At 37.4% G+C, this 21,708-nt stretch overlaps 1 protein-coding gene across 15 annotated transcripts in view; it reads right to left on the bottom strand.

Moving 5' to 3' along the window:
* RBM26 (RNA binding motif protein 26) overlaps nt 1-19,797 on the bottom strand; it is an 84,601-nt gene extending 64,804 nt beyond the window's left edge. For 7 of the 15 annotated variants that reach the window (XM_041730985.1, XM_041730988.1, XM_041730986.1 and 4 more), the window contains exon 1: nt 19,126-19,795. In XM_041730985.1, the coding sequence (XP_041586919.1) occupies nt 19,126-19,196 (71 nt within the window). In that variant the 5' untranslated portion in view covers nt 19,197-19,795. Of the gene's footprint in view, nt 1-19,125 lie in introns of all 15 variants that reach the window. The other 8 variants (XM_041730992.1, XM_041730998.1, XM_041730993.1 and 5 more) reach the window with 4 other exon arrangements.
* Between the last annotated feature and the right edge of the window lie 1,911 nt (nt 19,798-21,708).

The raw sequence follows: 21,708 nt of genomic DNA, 5'->3' as shown, positions 1-21,708 counted from the left end.
CAAAATGGTGTCTATCTCATTCACTATTATAAAGAATTAAACTTCTTTATACTGGAGATATCATTAAAGAAAATAATATAAACATATAACTACAGCCACACTGGCAGTTTCTTATAAAATGTCCCCAAAAGATCCTAAATTAAATATCTTGAACTACTTATTCCATTTAAAACTATATTACAGACATCAGCATCATGGCAGCATGAGTCATTCCCTTCTTCTCTCCTCTCTGATTTATAACCAATTAGATATTCATAACTGAAGGGGGAGAAAAGCACCTCTGCACAGGATATCAGGACACCTAAGAGACCTATCCATTTGTGCATCTGTGAGTGGACTGGACCACAGAGGCTGTAGCAAAAGCAGAGAAGATGGTGGCTGGTCCAGCAGCAAGCCAGCACAACCTTTCCAGCAGAGGAAGTGCAGGGTAAAGGCAGGAGAACATACGTCTGCCTGACCATGCGTGCTGACACTACAAAAACCAGTTGCTCTCTCTGAAAAGAGACCGCAGTGACTGGGAATAAGCAAAGGGAACTAAAGAAGACAGTCTCTTGCTATCTGCCCTGGGGGGCAAGAGGACCACCCATGGACCTCTTGTACTCCTCCCCCAACTTGAGGATCCCCTAGCAAGCCACTGGCAGACCTAGAGACTAAAGTGCCAAATATACACCTCTCCCCAAGCTCTGCAGCCACCCTTTGGTCCTTTTCTTTCTTCCTTCCTTTCTTTCTTTCTTTCTTTCTTTCTTTCTTTCTTTCTTTCTTTCTTCTCTCTCTCTCTCTCTCTCTCTCTCTCTCTTCTCTCTCTCTCTCTTCTCTCTTTCTTTCTTTCTTTCTTTCTTTCAAATGTACTTGCTCACAACCTTAATGCAGTCAGCTCTGATACAGGGAAGGAAAAGGCTTGCACTATAGTGCCACCTACTGGAAACCAAAATGAAGACTCCTAATTACAAACCCGCTGACTTGTTAAGAATCAAAGTAAACAGAACCTTGCCTAAATAAGAAAAGGGTTTACTACTTCAAATGGAGAAGCCAAGGCACTTTCCATCAAACACCATGAAAAATCACAGTAATACGGTGTCACACACACACACAAAAATGACAATTTTCCAGCAACTAAACCCAAAGCCATGAAGTATTGTGATCTGATAAAGAATATAAAACAGCTATTATGAAGAAATTCAATACGCTACTAGAAAACTCAGTAAAACAATACAATGATTTGAGGAATAAAATTAACAAACAAAAGGAGAATTTTATCCCATAGATTAAAATTGTAAAAAAAAAAAAATTCTTGGCTGAAGAACTCAATATATGAAGAATGAATCAGAATGCACTGGAAACAGAGCAGATCCTATAGAAGAGAGAATTAGCACACTTAACAGAAATGATTCAGGTGGAAGAGAAGAAAGAACTAAGATTTTTAAAAAGTAAAAAAAAAAAAAACCTGGAGTACATCATATGTACATTACATACATTTATACATTATATGAAAACTGTCAAAAGTCAACAATAAGGAATTTTAAAAGCAGCCCAGGAAAAAAAAGACAGTAATCTATAAAGGTATTCCGATAAGGCTACAAGCAGACTTCACAGCAGAAACTCTACAGTCCAAAAGAGAATGAATGGAATGACATATTCAAAACACTGAAAGATAAAAACGACCAGCCAAGAATACTCCACTAGCAAAGTTACTGAGATAAGAAGGAGAAATAGACGTTCTCCCAGGCAGAAGTTGAGGGAGTTCACTATAACTACACATGCTTACAAGAAATGTTCAGATACACCTGGGTGGCACAGTCGGTTAAGTGTCCAACATTTGGTTTCCCCTCAGGTGGTGATCTCAAGGTTGTGAAATGGAGCCTCAAGTCAGGCTCTGTGCTCAACGTGAAGTCTGCTTAAGACTCTCTCCCTTTCCTTCTGCTCCTCCCTCCCACACTCGCTTGCTCCTTTTCCTTCTCTCTAAAATAAATAATCTTAAAAAAAAATGTTAAAAAGAGCTCTTCAAGCTGAAATGACAAAGTACATAAAACTTTAATTAAGGTAATAAATACTGAGAATAGTCAGAATACTCTTCTTTAGAATAGTATATTAAACTCTGAACTATGGCATAAAGGCTAAAAAAAAAAAAAAAAGCATATTAAAGGGGCACCTGGCTGGCTAAAGTGGTGGAGCAGGGGACTAAATCTCAGGGTTGTGAGTTTGATCCTCACCTTGGGTGTGGAACCTACTTAATGTAAAAAATATAAATTTTTAAAAAGCACATATTGGGACGCCTCGGTGGCTCAGTGGTTGAGCGTCTGCCTTTGGCTCAGGGATGATCCCAGAGTCCCAGGATTGAGTCCCCCATTAGGCTCCCTGTAGAGAGCCTGCTTCTCCCTCTGTCTGTGCCTCTGCCTCTCTCTCTCTGTGTGTCTCTCATGAATAAATAGGTAGAATCTTAAAAATTAAAAAAAAGCACATATTAAAAATAACTATAGCTACAACTTAGTAATGAAATCACGATATAAAAATATATAACTTATGAATCAAAAATATAAAAGAAAATTAAAATGGTGGAATCTTTATAGGCAAATGAATGTATGTTTTCATCAGCAGAAAAAGGACTGCTTTGTCTAGATTTTTTTGTGTTACCTCATGGTAACCACAAAGCAAAAATCTATAGCAGAGACATGAAACTAAAAAAGTAGAAGACTGAACAAATCACCATGGAAAACCAACTTACAGACAGAAACAAAACAAAAAACAATCAAACAAAATAACCAGAAAGAAAAAGATGAAGTGGCAGTAGTAAATCCTTACATATCAATAATCATCCTAAACTAAATGATTAGTTCACCAATCAAAATATAGAGTGGCTGGATGGATTAAAAAACAAGACCCATGGGATCCCTGGGTGGCGCAGCGGTTTAGCGCCTGCCTTTGGCCCAGGGCGCGATCCTGGAGACCCAGGATCAAATCCCACGCCGGGCTCCCGGTGCATGGAGCCTGCTTCTCCCTCTGCCTATGTCTCTGTCTCTCTCTCTCTCTCTGTGTGACTATCCTAAAAAAAAAAAAAAAAAAAAAAAAAAAGACCCAAGTATATGCTACTTATACGAGACTCATTTCCATTCTAATGATACAGAGAGGCTCAAAAGTGAAAGGACAGAAGATATTCCAAGCAAACAAAAACAGAAAGAAGGTGGACAGAGCCATAATTATATTAGACAAAATAGACTTCAAGCCAAAAAGGGTAACAAGAGTCAAAGAAGGTCATTATACAATGATAAAAGTCAACACATCAAGAAAATATAAAATAGTAAATATATACATTTCCAAATCGTGAACACTAAAATATATTAAGCAACTGAAACAGATCTTAAAGGAAACACAGGCAAGAATACATTAAGTAAATGTAGGGGACTTCAATACCCCACTCTCTATGGTGGATAGATTATCAAGGCAGAAAATCAACAAGGCAACACTGGAACTGAACCACATTTCAGAACAAATGGGCTTAACAGATATGTAGAACATTCTAGCCAAGAGCAGTAAAATAAATATTCTTCTTAAGGGCACATGGAACATTCTCCAACATAGAGCACGTGATAGGCCACAAAACAAATCTTGGCAAATTTAAGAAGACTGAAATCATATCAACTATATTCTCTGACCACAATGATAGGAAACTAGAAATCAACAAGAGGAAAGTAAGAAGATCTACAAATATGTGGAAACTATATGTGGAAACTATGGAAGCAATGCACTTCCAAACTACTGGGCCAAAGAAGAAACCAAATGGAGAATAAAAAATTATCTTGAAACAAATAAAATAAAAACAACATAGCAAATATTGTGGGATGCAGCAAAAGCAGTCCTGAAAGGAAACTTATAGCAGTAAATGCATACACTAAAAAAATAGAAGTATCTCATATAAACAACCTGACTTTATACCTCAAAGAACTAGGAAAAAAAAAATAAATTAAGCCCAAAGTTATCACAAAGAAGAAAATAATAATGATCATAGTGGAAAGTCATGAGACCAGAAGAACATCAGAAAGGATTAATAAAACTAAGAGCTGGTTCTTTGAAAAGATAAATCTCATAAACCTTTAGCTAGACTAAAGGTAGTAAAATAAGTGAACACTGAAAAAAAAATTAGAAATAAAAAAGGCATTATGATAAATACTACAGAAATACATAAAAGCTTAAGGTACTGTGAATAATTATATGTCAACAAATTATATAATGTAGAAGAAATGTATACATTCCTAGAAACATAGAGCCCACCAAGACCAAATCAGGAAGAAACAGAAAATATGGACTGAATCAGCAATATAAAATTCCCAACATGAGAAATGACGAGGACTAGACAGCTTCACTGGATAATTCTATAGAGCATTTAAAGAATTAACACCAATCAATTCTCATATGCTTCCAAAATAATGAGGGAACACTTTCTAACTCATTTTGTGAGACTAACATTACCCTGATACCAAAACCAGATAGGAATACCAAAAAAAAAAAAACAAAAAAACTACAGACCAATATTTCTAATGAATATATGTGCAAAAATTCTCAAGAAAATATTAGCAAACCAAATTCAGGAAGACGTTGAAGGGATTATACATCACAACCAACTGGGATTTATCCCTGGGAAGGAAGAATGATGGTTCAACATACGTAAATCAACAAATATAAGATATCCCATTGATAAAATGAAAGATGAATATCACATGATCATCTGAATAGACATAGAAAGAATATTTGACAATATACAATATCCTTTCATATAAAAAAACCTTAACAGACTGAGTAGAAAAGAGCCAAACCTCAACACAATAAAGGCTATCATACAAACTCACAGCTCACATTACATTCAATGGAGAAAAACTGAAAGCTTTTCTTCTCACATCAGGAATAAAACAATATTGCCCACTCTCACCTCTCTTACTCACAATATAGTACTGGAAGTCCTTGCTAGAGCAATTAGGCTAGACAAAAGAATAAAAGGCATCCAAATTGTAACATTAAAAAGTAACACTGCGGCTATTTTCCAATGACATGATTTTTATCTTAAAAAAAAACCACCCACAGACTTAATCAAAAAACTTTTGGAACTAATCAACTTCAGTAAAGTTGCAGAATACAAAATCAACATACACAAGTGAGCTGCATTCCTTTATACTAATGATGAAATATCTGAAAAATAAAGATAACTATCCCTTTCACAATAGCACCAAAAATAATAAAATACTTAGGAATAAATTTAAGCAAGGATATAAAAAACCTGTACAACAAAAACTACACGACTGTGAAAGAAATTAAAGAAACAAACAGATGGAAAGACATCTCATGTTCATGGAGCAGAGGAATTAATATTGTGAAAATGTCCATCATTGCTCAAAGCAGTCTACAGATTCACTGCAATTCTTTCCAAAATTCCAACAGTATTTTTGCACGTAAATAGAACAAACAACTCCTAAAATTTGTATGGAACCACAAAAGACCCTGAATAGTCAAAAGCAGTCTTGCAAAAGAAGAACAAAGCTGGAGGCACCATAGTCCCTGATTTCAAACTAAATTACAAAGGAGAGTAATTAAAAGTGTGGTATTGGCATAAAAACAGACACTTATACCAAGAGAACAGAACAGAGCCCAAAAATAAACCCATGTAAATATGGCCAATTTGTAATAAAGAAGACAAGAATTTACAAAGGGGAAAGGGTAGTCTATATAGTCTCTTCAATAAATGGTGTTGGGCAAATTGGTCATATGCAAAAAAATAAAAAACCAAAATCTTACAACATATACAAAAACTAACTCAAAATAGATCAAAGACTTAAACTTAAGACCTGAAGCAAAAGTCCTAAAGAAAAGAGGAGGTAAACTCCTTGACATAGGTATTAGCAATGAGTTTTTGAAGTTGACACCAAAAGCAAAAGCAATAAAAGCAAAAAGAAACAAGTGGGATTACATCAAACTAAAAAGCTTCTGCAAATGAAACCGTGAACAAAATGAAAGATAACTTGCAGAAAAGGAGATTTCTGTAAACCATAAATTGGAAGGGTTCATACCCCAAAGATATAAGAACTCCATCAACTCAAAAACAAACAAAACCAAACATTCCAATTAAAAAATAAGAACTAAATTATCCATTTCCCCAGAGGACATCAAAATGGTCAAAAGACACATGAAAAAGATGCTAAATGTCACGAAACATCAGGGAAATGCAAATCAAAACAACAAGGGGATACTGCCTCACACCTGTTAGAATACCTACCATCAAGAAGACAAAAAACAAAAGATGCTGGTTAGGATGTTGTGAAAAGAGAACCCTTATTATATACATTGTTGCTTGGGAATATAAAGTGGCCCAGCCACTGTAAAAAATAACTTGGAGGGTCCTCAAAAGTTTTTAAAAGATCTATCATTCAATCCAACAATTCCACTTCTGCGTATATACCCAAAGAAAATTAAAACAAGATTTTGATGATATATGAATTTCCATTTTTATCACAGCATTATCCACAATAGTCAAGATCTGAAAACAACCCAAACGCCCTTCAACATATAAATGGGTAAAGAAGATGTGATACATAAAGACAATGGAAAATTATTCAGCACAAGAAAGGAAGATACCTTTCCTTTTGTGAAGAAAATGATGGACTATTAGCACATTCTGCTATGCAATGTAAAAGAGAAAGATAAATACTGTATATGTGAAATCTAAAAAAGTTAAACCTAAAAAAAAGAGTTAATAGGTGGCTACCAGGGACTGGCGGTGGGGTGGGGGGAGGAGATGGGAGTGATGGTATTTTAAGGGTATAGATTGTAATGAGTAGTAAATAGGCCATGGAGACCTAATTCACAGTATTACAGACACTGACAATAATATTGTACTATAATTATGTGATAAATATCACTCACCACATTGGCAATTTTATCAAGATATATAAATGTATCAAAGTGACACACTTTACACCTTAAGATTACAAAATGTTAGGGCAGCCCGGGTGGCTCAGTGGTTTAGTGCTGCCTTCAGCCCAGGGCCTGATCCTGGAGACCCAGGATCGAGTCCCATGTCAGGCTCCCGGCATGGAGCCTGTTTCTCCCTCTCTCCCTCTCTCCCTCCCTCTCTCTCTCTCTCTCTCTCTCTCCCTCCCTGTGTATCTCTCATGAATAAATAAATAAAATATTTTAAAAAAATGTTCTTCAGGAGATTTATTCAATTTAAAAAACTGTATTACTGGGATGCCTGGGTGGCTCAGCAGTTGAGCGTCTGCCTTCGGCCCAGGGCATGATCCTGGAGTCCCAGGACCAAGATACACATCAGGCTCTCTGCATGGAGTGTGCCTCTCTCTGTATGTGTCTCTCTCATGAATAAATAAATAAAATCTTTAAAAAAAAAAAAAAAAAAAGAAAACACAACTGTATTACAAAGAGCAACAAATGATCTGCTGAAGGGCATATTTTTATGCTTTTATGTACTTTGTAATCATTTAAGTATTTTTCACTTATAGTAGCTTTTTAAGATTTGTATAAATCTTAAATTTGTATTTTTTATAACAACTTTTAAATTGCCAGTAAGCAATGAAAAATAATTGGAGAATGTGGGCATAGAACCAGGGAGTGTAGGACCAGCAGGAAGCAGAAAGTCATAAAGTCAAAAACCAGAATTTATACTGACATACTTTCTCTCCTATCACTCTAAATGGCTGAGACAAATAAACTAGAGAAATTACTTGCCACGACACAGTATGACTTCAAAAAACAAGTGTATCTGAACTACTGGATTTAAATACACCATCACCAAAAGCACATTTTAATGTTAAGAAGGCCTCCAACAGCAGCATTAGGTGATATCTGGAAAATAATTCCTCTGTAATGAGGACCAGGACCGGGTTGGAAGAGGAGAAAGAAACAGAATAAAGAGAAGGGAGGGGCAGAGAGGAAGAAAAAGATGGAGAGAGAATGAAAGGGAGGGAAAGGAAAGAAAGAAGGAAGAAGAAGAAAAAAAGAAACTACATGTGGCAAGATGTTCACTGCAGTTATTTATAAAGTTAAAAAAAAAAAACCTAGGAAATGAACTAAATCACAAGTAAAAATACGGTTAAGTAAACTATGGTACAGTTATTCAAAATTGGAATCAGCCATTTTAAAAGCATAAAGACTACATATTAGTATTAATATTAAAAATGCTAGGGTAAGAAGTGTGAAGAGGACTTTGACTTTTCATTTCAAAGCCTTCTGGCAGGTTTTCTTTCTTGTAACTATGTGCAGGAATTTAATAGTTTAAGAAAATAAGCTATTTTTTAAAGTAATTACCTTGTCTTAAAGCACTATTAAAACAAATTATACAGTACACTCACATAATGAGTATGTTAGCCATACTATGGAGCCATTAGGAAGACAAGCAGCTAAAGAATATAATCATATGGGAAGATATGCATACTGTCTATTACAATATCTGTATAGTAACATATGAACAACATGATCTAGTCTATGTTAAAAAATTAGTCGACCCTGGAACAATGCAAGGATTAAGGGGGACAACCCCCACACAAAAATCTGTAACTTCTGACTCCCCCAAATCTTAAACACTACTAGCCTACTACTGACCAGAAACCTTACCAACAATATAAAGTCAATTAATACACCTTTTGTACATTATATATAATTACATACTGTATTTTTACAATAAAGTAAGCTAGGTAAAAGAAAACCTTTAGAGTTACTAGGAAAATACATTCACAGTACTACAAAACATTCATGTGTAAGTGGACCCGTGCAATATAAACATGTTATTCAAGGGTCAATTGTATGTACCTAAACATAATACATGTATGTTTATTTTTATAAATATACAATTATGTATTTACAAACGAGGATCAAGAAGGAAGACTCACTTTCTATTTCTATACTCTTCAAATTTTTATTAAAACAAGTATATATTATTTTCAATTGAAAAGAAAAAGAAAAATTCTGTTAACCAGCCAGTACTAAAAAATAGCACAAGCATTATTATATGCCTAGTATTATATTATATATATAATATATACTTTTTAATATATAAAAAGTATATATTATATACTATATGCCACATATAGCATGCATTTGACAATGGAATACTATTCAGCAGTAAAAAAAAAAAAAAAGGAACAAGATACAGATATATGCAACAATGTGGATAAAGCTCAAGAACATTCTGAAAAATAAAAAGAAGTCCTGCTCTAAAGAGTACCAATTCTAAAACTCCACTTATACGAAGTTCCAGTAACAAGCAAAACTAATATACAGTGGGGAAAAAAATCAGAACAGTACTTATTTCTATGGGTAGGTGGTAGCATGGGAAGGGGAAAGAGGAAACATTCCAGAATGGTAGTAATGTTCTTTATTTTGATAGGGAACGGAGTTACAAAGATATACACATCTGTCAAAACTCATCAAAGGATACACTTTAAGATATGTGTACACTACTGTATACAGATTATGTCAAGTTTTTTAAAAAAAACTATAAATACTGAACTCTAATGATATGCAATGGTAAGTATTTAGGGTTAAGTTCATTAACATCTGCAATTTACTTTAAAATACATCAAAGAAAGAGAGTGGCAAGTACACTAAAATGTTAACAGTAGAATCTAAGTGATGGGTACACATGGTGTGTCATGTGGTAAATATACACTGTAGTACTATTTGTCCAGTTCATCAATACAGATGGTTAAATTATGGTATATCCATTAAAACACTATGTAACCTTAAATAAGGCAACACTTTTACATATTTCATAGAATGACATCCAAGTATGATACTAACTATGTAAAAAAGAGAATTATAAATAATATATGTATCTGCTTGTATGTTGGCAAAATATCTCAGGAAGAATCACTGAGTAAGAGATCTCAGGTGAATTCCATTATTTCATACACACACAATATTTAATATGATGCCAAGTTAAAAATAAACTTTTACCTGTTTGAGAAGTTACTATTTGTAGACTGAAAAAGGATTCTTCCACAGAAATGAGGTAGTGGAAGTAAGTGACTAAGTTTGGTAGGAAAGACTTATACTATCCACTCATTTCTCATTCTCTATTTCCTGGGATTAAGGAAGCAGGAGGAAAAAAAAACAATATTCCTTGAAGCTGTTTAGCTCAAGCCTGAATTAGTCACTCCTGATGTGTAGACACCAAACAGTAGAGTAGCTTATTTTCTGTTTTGTTCATAATACTATCTCTGTCTTCATTTATGCATATAATTTTATTTGAGAACTATTGCAAGCCAAAGATAAGAAAGTGCTAAAACGTATAAAAACTGCTAAGTCCATTTTAACTGCTCAGCACTCAGATGGAAAAGCCAAGTAAGGCTGTAGCAGTGAAAAGTGGTAATGACAGTCAACTCAACAAAAGTTAAAGGGATGAAGAGAGTGATGAAAAATATTTTAAACAATAATTAGCTATTAAAAAAACTCTTCTACCAGCTGTAAAATTCATTAGACTAGAATTACCAACCACATAGCATTCTTCTCAGGGCAGCTCTGCAGAGGCCAGTAGGTTGCATATAACAGCATTCAAAAATACTCTGAGGGACGCCTGGATGGCTCAGTGGTTGAGCACCTGCCTTCAGCCCAGGGCATGATCCTGGAGTCCCAGGATCGAGTCCCACATCGGGCTCCCTGCATGGAGCCTGCTTCTCCCTCTGCCTGTGTTGCTGCCTCTCTGTGTCTCTCATGAATAAATAAATAAAATCTTTAAAAAAAAATACTTTGAATAAATGTTATTAATATTTTTCAATGTCCTTTCTCCCTAAAAAATCACTTAAACTTTACATAATCTGAAGGTGCTTTACATAATCTGAAGGTGCTATCAAGTAAAAATAAAGACAGACCCAGAGATTAGTAATTTTTCAAATTGCTCACATATCTACTGCTCTGAAATAAAATTCTCATTAAAGTATGGTAGATTTTATAGTCTACACTCTTCTGCCTAGGTTGTTATACAAACTAGAAATTTCAACCAGTGCATTTAATATACCACACATGAGGCACTGTGCTGGGCACCATATACAACAGGAAGACAGTTAAATCTTAAGCTTTGGCGTCTACTTTCAAGACGTGAGATTCTAATAATGAAATTAAAATAAATAAGAATCAATTACTAAACAAGTAATTGTTGAAAGCAAATGATGAAAGTCATAATCAATGCAAACTGCCCTAGGAGAAGAGTCATGTCATTCCTTCCAGGTGAATGTATCACAAATCACTTTCTGGAAGACCTGGAATCTTCGCTGAGCGTACATATAGCTTATCATGTTACCCTCTAAAAGTTGGGAAGGGGGACAGTATCAACTCTATGGTCAACTAATATTTGATAAAGCAGGAAAGAATATCCACTGGAAAAAGAACAGTCTCTTCAATAAATGGTGCTGGGAAAATTGGACAGCCACATGCAGAAGAACTAAACTGGACCATTTTCTTGCACCAGACACAAAGATAAACTCAAAATGGATGTAAGATCTAAATGTGAGACAAGAATCCACCAAAATCCTAGAGAACACAGGCAACCACCTTTCTGAACTTGACTACAGCAACTTCTTGCAAGATACATCTATGAAGGCAAGGGAACAAAAGCAAAAATGAACTACTGGAATTTAATCAAGATAAAAGGCTTCTGCACAGCCAATGAAAGAGTCAACAAAACTAAAAGACAACCTACAGAATGGGAGAAGATATTTGCAAACGAATTATCAGATAAAGAACTAGTATCCAACATCTATAAAGAGCTTATCAAACTCAACACCCAAGAAACAAAATATCTAATCATGAAATGGGCAGAAGACATGAACAGAAATTTCTCCGAAGAAGACATACACATGGCTAACAAGCACATGAAAAAATGCTCCACGTCACTTGCCATCAGAAAAAATAAAAACCACAATGAGATACTACCTCACACCAGTGAGAATGGTGAAAATTAACAAGACAGGAAGCAACAAATGTTGGGAGAGGATGTAGAGACAGGGGAACCCTCTTGCACTGTTGGTGGGAATGCAAACTGGTACAGCCACTCTGGAAAACAGTGTGGAGGTTACTCAAGAAGTTAAAAACAGAGCTACCCTACAACCCATCAATTACACTACTGGGTATTTACTCCAAAGATAATGGTGTAGTAAAACGTTGGGACACCTGCACCCCAATGTTCATAGCAGCAATGTCCACAATAGCCAAACTGTGGAAGGAGCCACAATGTCATTCGACAGATGAATGGATAAAGAAGATATGTGGGGTGTGTGTGTGTGTGTGTGTGTGTATACAAACACACATACCCACAATGGAATATTACTTAGCCATCAGAAGAGATGAATACCCACCATTTGCTTCAACATGGATGGAAATGGAGGGTATTATGCTGAGTGAAATAAGTCAATCAGAGAAGGACAATCATCATATGGTTTCACTCATACATGGAATATAAGAAATAGTGAAAGGGATAAGGAAAAGGAAGGGAACTAAGTGGGAAAAATTAAAGAGGGAGACAAACCACGAAAGATTCCTAACTCTGGGAAACTAACAAAGAGTTGTGGAAGGGGAGGGGGGGGGGAATTGGGGTAACTGGGTGACAGGCAATGAGGAGGGCACTTGATGGGATGAGCACTGGGTGTTATACTATATGCCGGCAAATTGAATTTAAATTTAAAAAATGAGAAAAAAAATGTGATACAGAAAAAAGTTCACCTCTGCTGAAGTTAAGACTCACAAAAAAATGAGAAGATACAAACTGGAAAGATAAGTAATCATACATTTTGAAAGTCAAGTCAAAATGCATCCAATTTATTCAGGAGTGCTAAGGATTTTGATCAAACAAAAGGATATAATCAAGGTTAGGCATCCAGGATGGACACAGAAGGGAGAAAAAACTCTCTCTCAACGGTTTAGATAAGGAGTGTAAGGCCCCCAACTGAGCAACGTTATTAAAAGAAAGAGATAGAACCCAATGATTAACTGAAGGGGGAAAAGAATAAAGGGAGGAAAAGCCAAAAAATAAAATTTCAAGCCTGGAAAATTTAAGGAAAGGAAATGGAAATTAGTAAATTCAGAGAACATTTATTTTCAGAAATGTAGTTTGACGTTCAGATGGGAGAACCAGGTGAATATACAGCTAGCAACTGGAGTAAGAGGTTAAGGCTTTAAAGAGTGGTTACGTCAAAACATACATATGTGAAAAATAATGTGGAGACTAGAGGTTCTCTGGGAAAAACTGAAATTCAATGCAAATTTATACATAGCATATGCAATATCCTAAGGAAGGAAGTCTTTAATCAAACGTTCAAAGATTCCACAATACATACACACACAGTTGTTGTTGTTGTTTTAAAGGACTACTGGCACAGATTATAATAAAAACCATCCATGGGAATGAATTTAAATGAGATGACAGGAGTAGAAATAGTTGAGGGGAAAAAAAAGGCATGGAAACAAAACTTGAAAAAATATAATTAAAAGGCAAGAAAAAAACTAAAAAGGATAGGACTGATTTGAAAAGAAAGAGAAATGAGATGTTAAAAAAGGCAGTATTAACATTGTTTAATGTTATACATCAGGACAAAATACAAAATTTATGTAAAATCTCTATATTTAATAAACACAAAACCATTGGTAACACTGAGGTAAAAAATCTTGTTTGCATATAAGGAGGAAGAAACTATATGACAAGGGATTAAGAAGTAAATGGGGACAAAGGAGGGAAAAATTAAAGACTACTATTTCTAGATTTACTACTGAAAGGAAAAGCTAACATGAAAGTGACTGAAGCAAAGTATGATTTTATTTCTTGTTTTGTTTTTGCTCCTATTGCTGCTGAGTTTTTCTTCCTTAAGGACTAAGAAATTGACTTTCTATGCCAAAAGGGGTCTGTAAAAAGAGAAAGACTAACGGAGGGAAACAGGAATAAAGTTCAGTAGTGAAAAGATCACCTTTCAATTCTTCCGGTAAAACGGGAACAAAAATAATTTTATGTGGTGAGAAAGGTAGAGTTAACAAGTGTGGGTGAAGGGAGAAAGACTAGAAAAACTCCGAAGGTTTTCTTCAACTGTAAAGCACTGATAACCATGATGGTTTAGAACTTTATTCCTTTATAACTGCAGCTAGTTATTATGAAAATTTCATAGTAAAAAAGTACGTACAGTAATAGGACAGAATACACTATACTGTATAATAATAAATTAAGAACATGGCTCTAGAGGCAAAAAGCATGAGTTTAAATAACTGTTTAGTCATATGCCATAGGTAGCTGTGTGACTCTGGACAAGTACCTTAACTCTGCCACTCAGTGTCATCACTTGAAAAATGCTTACCTCTCAGAACTTGGAAGTAATACAAAACTCTCAGCAATGCATACAAATGCAGATAGTAGTAGAAGCTGCAGTAGTGATAACAGTAACAAGTAATGTAACTTATTTATGTTAAATCAAGCAGGATATAAGAAGGGAAGAGGCAGGCTCTTAAAAATGTGTCTCAGGGGCCCCTGGGTGGCTCATTCTGTCAAACATTCAACTCCTAATTTTGGCTCGGGTCATGATCCCAGGGTCATGAGATCGAGTCAGCAGGGCTCCTAGCTCAGCGGGGAGTCTGCTTAAGATTCTCTTTCTCTCCTTCCCTCCCCATAGTGTGCCCTCTCTTGGGGCACACTCTCTAAAATAATTAATTTAAAAATCTTTTAAAAAATGTGTCTCAAACCTAACTACAGAAGGAAATAAGTATAATTCCCCTTATTATACCAATAAGGAAAGGGGAGGTTCATTTGCCTAGATTACTCAGTTAATAAGTGGCAGAACTTGGATGTGAACACTAGTTTATATGGTTACAAAACTTGGCTTCTTTCCACCACACAACATTACTCCCACAGCACTACAAAGAACACAAAACCATGCATTCTGTTTTTTAGTACTAAACTCAAAAAATCTAAGCACATAATTAAGTCTGACTCTCCATTTTCTGAAAAATTAAGGATTTTCTAATTTGATTTTGAGGTTTCCCGCCAGCTAAAAAAAGTCCACGATTTTACTGTTACCCTATTTAGTGATGTGTAAACTCATAAAGTTTCAAAATACAGCAGGAAACCTTTTCTGTGTAGAAAACAAAACCAGAAAAATCGAATATCAAAAAAAAAAGCTTAAATTCTTTTTCCAAGACATCCCATTAGCAAAATGAAATGAATGTTAAAGACCAACATCTAATTTCATTTTATTGTTAACAAGTATGACTAAGCAAATGTTTGAGAGAACAAAATGTCAACCTTAAGTATTTCAAGATGCCAATTTTAACACCAGCATTTTCAATAATTTAGGGGTAAAAAAAAACCCCACAAAACTCAGAGCCCTGACACATCTACAGACTTTACAATCAAATAACATGCAGATTTACCGACCCTTATTTCACGCCACAACACTGCCCAGGCTAGGTTTTTGTTTGTTTTTATATCAATGCGAAAACTCTCCTGCCCTAAAACACTTCACTAGCTTCCCACTATCCTTCAATTAACATCCAAAATCCTTAACATGACTCAACAAAGTCTTGAATGATGCAGATCCTCTCTCTGGAGCTATCCACTGCTATTCTTCCCTTTGCTTTTTTTTCAATTTCTTTCATTCCCAAAACACTTCTTTTATTTCATTTTAGGGCTTTTATACATCTGTTCTTCAAAATCTAGAATGCTTTCCCAGCTCTCCTTTTCCATCCTTCTGCCCTAGCAAACTTCTTCACCCCTGCAGGCTGAGATCAAATGTTATACCAGCAAAGCCTTTCCTGACCTTCCACACATGTATTTTGACCGCATTCTGGACTTCCTAACACTCAAAGGTCTTGTAATTACTTGTTTAACATCTGTCTTAAAAGATAAATGGTTAACAATATGAAGATAGTTATTTCAGCTCGTTTCCCAATATCTGCAATATCTAACACACTGTGCTCAGTAAAGTACTCAATGTCTGCCGGATTAACATATTCAAAATACAGGGGAAGTCCCAAACCATGAGATACTTAACTAGCACAAGTAGCTAGAAAGTTCTATGTAAGTTTTGAGTTACATCTTAACCTTGCTCTTTCAAATGTTCCTCCTTCAAAGAGGCGCTATTTGGCGATTATATTTTTATTTATTTATTTAGCAATTATATTTTTAAAGTAAAGCAAAAAAAAAAAAAAAAACCTTAACATAACAAACACATCTTAAAGTTTTACAAAACCAAGTTTAGAAATCACAAGTCTTAGATAATTGAAATCAGATTTATTTATTTATTTAGAAATCAGCTTTAAAAGTCATCAAGAACTCACCTGAAATGCAATAAGGAACAAGAATTGGATAAGGGCTCAATTTTACCACAGTAATGTACATTATGAAAGAACCAATCCCAATTCTTACTACTGTCTAGGTTGTATTTATTATAAGTTATGACTGCAGTGCTACAATCATCTAAGTAGGCTGTATCATACCATAAACTTTATCAAAAGTGAATAAAAATCACAAGCATACACTATTAATAATCTTTTTGGTTATATAGCATAGCATATAGAGATGTTAAATCACTATGCTGTATACCTGAAGCTAATGTAACATTGTGTGTCAACCATACTAAAAAAAAAAAATTTTTTTAAGAATTTCTATTTAAACTTAAAACTTCTGGGATCCCTGGGTGGCTCAATGGTTTAGCGCCTGCCTTCAGCCCAAGGCCTGATCCTGGAGACCCGGGATGAAGTCCAATGTTGGGCTCCCTGCATGAAGCCTGCTTCTCCCTCTGCCTGTGTCTCTGCCTCTCTCTCTCTCTCTCTCTCTCTCTCTGTGTGTGTGTGTGTGTGCCTCTCTCATGAATAAATAAATAAAATCCTCAAAAAAAAAAAAAAAAACTTTTTTAAGTTTTCTGTTCACTTAACACTTATTGAGTGCTAATTACAAACCAGGCAATGTCCAAAGATTCTTATAAATATTATTTCTCCATACAGATGAGGAAATGGGAAGCACTGAGTTAAGTAATTTACCCAATATTATACAGCTGGTAAAGTGGAGAGGCAATATTCAAAGTCAGCCATTCTGACTCCAGAGTTGGTCCTCTAAACATTACACTGTTGCACCTCTCTCTCCATCCACTGAAATATGGCTTCTATCTTGACCACCTCACTTCAATAAAACTATTTTGCTAAGATCACCAATGACTTCTACCTTTCCAAACCTAAGGGCCACTTACTTGCCTCCACCTTTTTCATACATTCTGCAGCATCCCATGAAGTTGACAACCTGCCTCTCTTGCCATACATTTGTTTCTCTAGTAACAAATACCTTCAAACCTCAGACCTGGGGCCTCTTTCTTCCGTATCAACACATTCTTACAAGGAAATTTCCCAACAATTCCACAGTTTCAAATACTTTCTGCATGACTCCAAATTTCTCTAGTCCTGGCCTAAGTTCTCATATAACCCAACCACCTATTTGATATCTAACTTAGGTTTGTAATAAACACCAATTACCTTTCCTCCTCCCCTCAACCTGTTCTCTCCTATCCTTCTCTACCATCACCCATCCAGCTGCTTAGGTTAACTTCTTAACCATTATCCTTAATTTCCCTTTCCCTGATCTCCAACATCTAACCCATCAGCAAGTTCTATAAGATCTACTTATAAGACATATTTCATTCTGTCTCCACTATCACTCTAATATAAATGACCTACATTTCTGCCTACAATGCCCTTCAGAATGGTCTTTCATTCTTGCCCCCTTAATCTCCACAAAGCAAGCAGAGTTAAACAAAATCAAATCAGTCCCTGCCTGCTTTAAATTATCTAATGTTGTCTCTGTAATTCAAATAAAATCCTAGGTCTTTACCATGGCCTCGAAGACCCTAATTTGGCCCCAAATTAGGGGGGCCCTAATTTGTAATTTGGCCCCTGCCTACTTTTCCAACCTCACGTTATTCCATTCTCTCCTCCATCACAATGTTCCTTGCAGCAGTGACTGCCTTCCTTCCCTTCCTGGAACACACTGTGATCGTATCTGCTACAGGGCCTTTGCACTTGCTATTCCTTCTGCAAGGAACAGTCTTTCTCCAGACTTTGACACAGATGGTTCCTTCTCCTCCTTTAAGTGTTGCTCAAATGCTATCTCCTGTGAGAGGTCTTCTAATCAGTCTTTTATATGACCCTCTATTATTACAATTGCCACTTCTATTTTAATCTTATTTAATACTCATTTATTTATTACCATCCTTCCAACTTTGGAATTTAAATGCCCCATCACCAAAGCCTCCCACAGTACATAGCAGGCACCTAATAAACTAATTTAATGAGTGGGTTTTCCCTATTTCATTTAGTTTATTGTAAATCAACCAATTTTGATAAAGCACCTAGCCCAAGATGTATTTTCTACGTATTAAAAGATAAATCCCGAAAACACTCGTTTTTCCCAATCTAAAACATTCCAAGACTCTGCACACCCCCACCCCCCACAGTCCATCTACAGTATCCACTTAAAAACTGCTAAATATCCCATATGGATAAATAACACTTTCTTCCTCCTCTCCAAACTAACAAACATGTAGGCGGGAAGGTGGGAAAAGGGAATCTTCCTGGGCACCTGAGCACCTGTTACATCTTCAATCAGTTAAGAGAGGTGCTGGTGAGCCAGATAGCACATGGGAAACGTGGCCTTTCTTTCAGGGACTGTATTTAGGTAAAACGTGAGAGGCTTACACTAGAACTGTCCTCATCCCTAGTAAGGACCATGCACCTCATTTAAAGAAACAAGATAAAATGCTCTTTGGGCAAGAGGTTATGTTTGGATTCACTAAAAGAAAAGAAACCGATTTGGGGGCCTTCATCAAATGTGTGTAGGCTGGGGCCGTTCTACATATAACGGGAAAACAAGAGAACTGGAGGTTATCAGTTCAAGGACCAACTCCACGATAAGATAAAGGGTCAGCTAAGGCTCTCTGGGGGTATCCCGAACCTGGGAGCGACGGTGGGAAAAGGAGAAAACACAAAACCCCGGGACCTCTGTTCACCGCTTCGGCCTCCATCACAGGCACTTCGGCAAACTGCACAGATCTCCGTGTCCGCCTATCTCCCGCTTCCACCCCTGCAAGGAGAAAGCCCCTGGATACTCACATGGGCTCGAGAGTCTTGCTGAGCCAGGACTTGAGCGCCTCGAAGTTTTCAATGATCATTTTAGAAACCATCCACAGCGGCCCCGAGGCCCGTCACACTCCTCCGCCCGCCCAGGTCGCGGCCGCTACAGCCGCCGCTGCCCCCGCCCCCTCCTCCGCGCGCCGCCCGCGTGGGCCGCGGTAGGAGGCGCCGGTGGCAGGCTCCCGCGAGCCCCGATCGGCGAACAGCTCCGCGGGGACCGTCGCAGGCCGCGAATCCACGGGGTGCCAGGAGCTCCCGGTCCCCGGACCCCGGCTGAGGCAGCAACGGTTAGCCCGGGCCCTCCCCCTTCCCTCCACCCGAGCAAATCTTCCTTAGAGCGGGAACGCGACACGCGCCTAGATCCGGGCTTTCACTCAGCCTCGGGACCAGGTGGTGTTGGCAACGCAGCGCAGGCAAAAGTGAAGAAAGCAAAGACGAAGGGCAGCTCAATGGGAAAACGATTCGGGGGGTCTTCCCGGCTCCCAGCACCCCCAAGAAGATGGCTGCCGATAAACCTCGCGAGAATTGATGAAGTCTCGCGGTGAGTCCCAGAGCCTGCTGGGAGGAGACGTAAGATCGGCGGAGAGCGCGCTGCTCGAGTGCGGTACTTCGATTTTTTTTTTTTTTTTTAATGCGTGTTTCGACGTCTTTGTGCTTTTTTTTTTTTTTTTTTTTACGCCTCGGTCCACGTATGGGAGGAAGATTTTATTGTTTACAAACAGAGAACGGCCGCTGACTCTAGAAGCAGCGCTTCGTGCTATGTAATTAGACGGCCGTGGCGCATCCTGCTGGAAGGAGCCTCCGGACTGGAGCGCTCGTTGAGAGCGTCTGCGCGCTGTGCCGGGACGCACGGCGGCCCCCGGGCTCCAGGTGCGCGGTGCTGCCGCCTCCGTCTCTCGGGGGCCTGCGGTACCATGTGGCGCGCTCCACGGTGTGGACAAGACTGGGAAGCACGGGCTCCTGTAATCCGACCCTCCGGCTTCCAGAGGATTAGTATGTCGTCCAGAATCACTCGACTTGATGGCAGAGCAGTAATGATCTAGGGATGCCCCCCCCCAAAAGAAAGGTGAGATAGCCTTGACGGTTCACACACAGTTTCCAGCCATCCGAAACTTGACTTTCCCCCCAGCCACATGAGAACAGTGTGTTTTTTAATTCTTTTCATTTAGAGCCGACTCAGCTCCAGATAGGAAATTAAATAGTATCAAAAGACAGAGCCTTCACACCAGCGTCCTAAGTAAATTAACTCCCCCCCCCCCCTCTAGGGAAGCTTGAATCTCGCCTGTGTTCTTTTAGTTGCCGTTATTTACTATGTTTTAAGGTACAAGGTGGGATTTTTTGCAGAAGGTCTAGCGCCTGTAAACTAGAATGAAATGAAAATAATTGGCAATATAAAGACACTTAGAGTCTTAAGTACACCGATAGAAAGCTCTTACGGCGGACAATGGCAAACGAAATTGTCCTCAAGAACTCCTAAGTTTATAACTGCTAGATTGAAGTGTCCTTGAGCCATAAGTAGGAAAGATTATCAAGTAGGAAAAGCTAGACATTTGTTTTAAAATACAGCATGTAAAAAAATAATAATAATAAAAAAAGTAAAATACAGCATGTAGAGTAGAATGACGTTAGAATCCAGTCACTGAATAACCAGTGATTTAACTAAGCCAGAAACAAAAGGGCAGATAATGTATGATTCCACTTATGAGGTTCCTAGAGGAGCCAAACTCCCAGTGACAGGAAGTGGAATGGTAGGTGCCAGTGGTGGGAGAATAGGGGAAGATTCATTTGGGATGTTGAAAAGGTTCTGGAGATGACCAGTGTTGACGGTTGCACAACCATGCGAATGTTCTTAATGCGACTGAACTGTACACTTAAAATGGTTAAAATAGTAAATTTTATGTGTATTTTACCACAATAAAGGTGATATTTTAATGTTGCTGTGGGAAAAGTAAAATCCTAATTGTGTAGCCTGTTTATTTAATAGACTTGGCTCAGGCTGACTTCAGAATTTTCAACTTCATCACCAGTGATTCCATAACTGGCCCTCTGCTCCAGCCTTCCAAAGCTAATCATCATTTTTCAACCAAATACTGTATGCTCCAGGTAACCTGATTTGCTCACCATCCACTTCTTCAAATGTTTACATCATTTCCACAAGGAACACCTGCCTCCACTTTCTCTGGCTGCTCAAACCTCATCCATTCTCTCCTAATACCACTGCTACTGTATGTTTGAAGTCTTCTTTTATTTTTCCTAAACAATAGCAACAGCCTTTTAATCTTTCTGCCTCTTAGTCTGCACCCATTATTAATCTTCAGTTGCCTTTATCATCATTGGCTTTAATAGCAATCATTGTAAAACTTGCATGTAATCATGTCACTTCCCTGCTTACAATCTTTATCAGTTTCCACATTATTTTCAGGATAAAAATCCAAGTTCTTGAACATTCCATAAAAGGCCTTTCATAATCAAACCCCTACCTATTTGCCTTAGAAATTTCTTCCACTGCCCTGATGCCTTTGCTTCAGCCATCTTGAGCTATTCCATCTTCCTTGAGAGAGA

This window comes from Vulpes lagopus, chromosome 16, assembly GCF_018345385.1.
Source record: "Vulpes lagopus strain Blue_001 chromosome 16, ASM1834538v1, whole genome shotgun sequence".
Classification (NCBI taxonomy): domain Eukaryota; kingdom Metazoa; phylum Chordata; class Mammalia; order Carnivora; family Canidae; genus Vulpes; species Vulpes lagopus.
This window is presented reverse-complemented; position numbering and strand designations above follow the sequence as displayed.